We start from the raw sequence: 4,439 nt of genomic DNA, 5'->3' as shown, positions 1-4,439 counted from the left end.
GCTGCTTATGGAGTGGTGCACATTGCACCAGTCATACACATGCATGCGACGCGTTGTAGATGATTGAGTTTCTTGTGGATAGGAGCGCTATCGTCTTTGTTGCGAACTTTGCGTTTGAGCTCTTTGAATAGGAAGTGTCCCATGCCAAAGTGTAATGCATTGTTTCGACCGCAAAGAAGAGTTAGAAGCCCCTAGGATGGTAGCCTAAACGCTCACGTACCGGAGGTCTCGGTGTAACCACTGTATTGTTGCCGTTCTTTGCGAACGAAGTTGATGGCTTCTGTTCGAAATACTTGTATGATTTTACAAATTTTTTTCCTTTTTTTGCAAAATTACTCTCATCGACCATGTTTGTGCTGTTTCTTTCAGCCCATGCAGCGCTTGTACGCGCTTTGCGATCTTTACGCCTGCGTCCTTTTGATTTTTTCGTTTCTGTTTTTTCCTCAGACCCCAACGACACAACTTTTGTGATGGTATTGTGTCTTTGGTTACCTTCTTTGAGCTCAGCTCAACCGAATTATATTCGATGCTATTGTTGACCATACCAATAGGTGGAATAGACATTTTTCACGCTCAATGATGATTCTAATCAAAGCTCACAAAATATTTGATGATGAATCAAACGATTGATGGAATTACAATTCCACCTGTGCATATGTACATAATTTTGCGTTCCTTATCAAATGGATCGAATCGAAAATACGTTGTTTACGTTCATTCCTTTATCACCTTCACTATGGTTTGAAAAACAACGCAATTCGATCGCAATGAATTGAAAATTTAAGCAGATATTTTTCACTCTTGAAATGTTGAGTGGTGTTTATTTGATGTAGCTATTTGAATATGAAAATGTTCAGATCTTCGCGGCATGCTCAAAACGCGATCCGTTTCAAAGTCGTCTCAAAGCTAAAAAATAACAACAGATGGATCGTCGCTTACATAATGTAAGTATGAAAGCGTTCGATCAAACGATATGACTCATACCATTGCGTTACATTCAGGCTCACGTACCATGGTTGCGTTGATTTATATTGAAGAAACATCCAATAGTTACAATATCAGCTCATACAAGGATATATGTGTCGTTGAGGATAAAAATGGGATTTTAGCCGAAACCGCGTGTTTTCTCGCGAATAATTTTTGGTTTTTCTGGTACGAGTAGTTGAGGCAAGTATCTCAAGCAAAGATGAAGATCTTGAAAGGTTCTAAAACATTGCAGAAGACATCGGTCTTCTATCTCTTACCAGGAACGTAAAAATGATTCACATGTAAACGAGCGGTTTCGGCGAATCCCATTTTTATTCTCAACGAGTCGTTGACAACGACACATATATATATGGAATCATATTTCTTTGGACAGCTTTTCAACTATTCTGAGATTCCAGTGTACACACACGGAAATAAGTATTATAATCTGGGATGTATAAAACAGAAACAAAAAATCGGTAAGAAATTCTTTCGTTGGATTTCTCCAACACACATTTTATTTGAATGTGATGTCTCATCTTCACTGCGTTGATCCATTGGAGTGTGCATTGTGCAATTTTCATTTGATTTAATGATGAACGGCTCCATTGTCCATTAGAAGTTTGGTGATATCCGTGTGGCCTGAAAAATAATACAGTTCGAAAGATCAAACCAATTTCTTACTCACACAAGAGTCAAAATTGAAATTTTGTCCGTGAAAGGTCAAAGAATGCGGTCCAATCCATGAAAAAGACAAAAAAAAATATCTGTTTTGTCTTTGCGGCGGTGAAGGTAACACTGAGATGAATTGACTTTGAAGTTTGTGGATGATCAATTTTACTGACTGCATTATTTTAACAACACGAATATTTTTTGTCTTTCTATGGGTTTGACCACTTTCTTTGACCTCTTGCGGACCAAATTTTAGTTCTCTGCGAATATTTTGAAAATTAACATCCTGCATTACCATTGTAAATAGCATACCATTATAAATAGCATAATAAATAGGTGTTCGACCATAAACATCTTCCAAATTAACATTGGCATTATATTTAATGAGCAATTCAACGACATCCTTGTGACCTGAAAAATAATTCAAATCGATGAAAAAGATCAAACCAATCTTTTTTGTTCAGCGAAAATGAATACTCAACATTACCATATACAACAGCTAAATGAAGAGCTGACCTTGCACATTTTCTAATATTAACATTGGCTTTATTCTTGAGAAGCACTTCAATGACATCCCTGTAACCTGAGAAATAATACAGATCAATGAAAAGGATCCAACCAATATCATATTTAGTGAAAATAAATATTGAACATTACCTTTCATTGCAGCAAAATGAAGAGGTGTCATTTTCAGTTCATTTTCAATATTAACGTCGGCTCCATTGCCGATTAGTTTTTGAGCTTCCTTCGCATCACCTAAAAAATAATTCAGATCCATGAAATAGATCGAAGGAAACATGTTTTTCAAACATAAATGCCCAAATTTACCAGTCTCTGCAGCATAATGTAAAGCTGCCATTTGTTTTGCGTCTTTTTTGTTCACTGAAAATTGAAAAAAAAAATAGATCAGTGAAGTGAAGTGAAAGAAAATGTCTTATGTCCTATGTACAGAGCGTGTTATGGGCTGATGTCATCAGCACTAACTAACACCAGTTGCTGACGAGTATGCGTTGCGTTGTTTTAACGCATTTTAACGTATGCATGCATAGCATCATAGCTCGTTTGGTCTTGTACTTCCTTTCTAACCACCCTCCGATTTTTTTATCAATTGGTATTTGGTATACGGTGCTACTAGTATAATATTTAGAACAAAATATTATGCATTAATTTTCTGTCTCTCTTTGTTATCTCCTAAATGTACCGCATGTAAGGTACCAGAAAATATACACTTTTCGAAGATTCGGTCAAGATAAATTGCCATTATTTTGGGAAAATCGAACAAAAGAACCCTCATTCACCCAATATTTTGCTCATTAATCAATTTTTTTCATTTTTCTGCGTTTTTTCTGTGTTTTATCCGGATACCAAAAAATATATATCGCATATCATATAAACCACGTTGAACAATGATCAGAGATCAGAGTAGACGTAGACACCGAACCAATCCACCCATGTATTATTCTTCATGTTATATACTCCATACATCAAAAAGTCTTTTATATAGGGAATTTGTGAGTGAAACTTCACGGAGAAATGAATCACCAATCTTACCGTCTGGTTGTTCTGTAGGTTTGGTCGGCTGCGGAACTTTCGCTTTCGCTTTCGCTTTCACGATTTGAAAAGCCGAATTCATCACAACAGGTTTGGCATCTGGCTTTCTTGGAGGTAGAGATACAGTCTTTGAACCGTTTTTTTTTCCGAGATCTTCAAATTTTTTGACTCGGTCTTCTACTAACCCCCCACTCACTTCCACGATTAAGAACTATGTAAATAAAACAAAGTGATTCAATTGGAATGGGAACAACGGATGAGATTGTAATGGTTTTCAAATGGCTTTCATTGGGTTGAGAAAACTGTTTTTTCTTAATTGAAAAATTAATCGTCAAATCAAAACGTCAAAAAAAACTATTTCGATGTTGTACCAAATTCGGTGCAAAATTTACAACTGAAAAAATTCCAAATAAATGGACGAAAATTCTTAAGATGACAAAAATGTGACTAAAATTATCGACGCACCTCGGATAACACCAAGCCAATGAGCAGCAGCGTGAAAGATCTTCGACTCAGCATTTTTCCAGCTTCGAACTATCAAAATTTTATTGTAAACGTATCAATTGATAAGAATTGATGAACCGTTTGATGGACATAAGAATCGAACGCATCTTCTTATATACTCAGTGCAAACAATATATTAACGGTATAATTTAATCCACGTGCAATGAAGATTATAAATGCAAAGAATATTATCGCGTACATTGGTGGAATTGTCCATAATTTTGCCTTTCACAACGAATAGATCGCATCGAAAATACCAGATGTTCATGTTCATGTTCATTCCTTCATCACGTTCATGATGGTTTAAAAATACCGCATTTGGATCACATTGAATTGCAAATGTAAGCAAATATTTTCCCCTCTTAAAGTGTTGAGTGGAGTTCACTCGACGTGGCTATTTGAATATGGAAATACAGCTATTCAAATTTCACGATTTGTCCTTATGCTATTCACGTGATAATATTCTAATGACTTTATTGGAATATGGAAATGTTCACTTCTTCGCAGCATGCACAAAACACACTCCGTTTCAAAGTTATTTCAAAGTTTAAAAAAACAACCACAGATGAATCGTCGCTTACATATTAAATATGAATATGAAAGATCAAACGATACGACGTATTGCGTTAAATTCAGGCTTACATACCATTGTTGCTTTAATCAATGGCTACAGTTAATGTGCACAGACGTCCTCGTTTCAGGAGGACAGTCCTCGTTTTTGATATCTGTCCTCGCGTCCTCTGAGA

At 36.0% G+C, this 4,439-nt stretch overlaps 1 protein-coding gene across 1 annotated transcript; it reads right to left on the bottom strand.

Annotated features, from left to right (window-relative positions):
- Positions 1-1,555: 1,555 nt before the first annotated feature.
- Positions 1,556-2,497, bottom strand: LOC129573141 (ankyrin repeat, PH and SEC7 domain containing protein secG-like). Its single transcript, XM_055453409.1, has 5 exons — positions 2,467-2,497; positions 2,296-2,394; positions 2,126-2,221; positions 1,951-2,049; positions 1,556-1,608 (listed from the first exon to the last, which is right to left on the bottom strand). Exons 1-5 carry the CDS (start codon positions 2,495-2,497, stop codon positions 1,556-1,558), a joined length of 378 nt encoding a protein of 125 aa, XP_055309384.1.
- Between the last annotated feature and the right edge of the window lie 1,942 nt (positions 2,498-4,439).

This window comes from Sitodiplosis mosellana, unplaced genomic scaffold (genome assembly GCF_009176505.1).
Source record: "Sitodiplosis mosellana isolate CC-2019 unplaced genomic scaffold, AAFC_SMos_1.0 Smas_scaffold_5959, whole genome shotgun sequence".
NCBI classification, from domain to species: Eukaryota; Metazoa; Arthropoda; class Insecta; order Diptera; family Cecidomyiidae; genus Sitodiplosis; species Sitodiplosis mosellana.
Note: the sequence above shows the minus strand (reverse complement) of the source record. Positions and strands in the feature narration are given on the sequence as shown.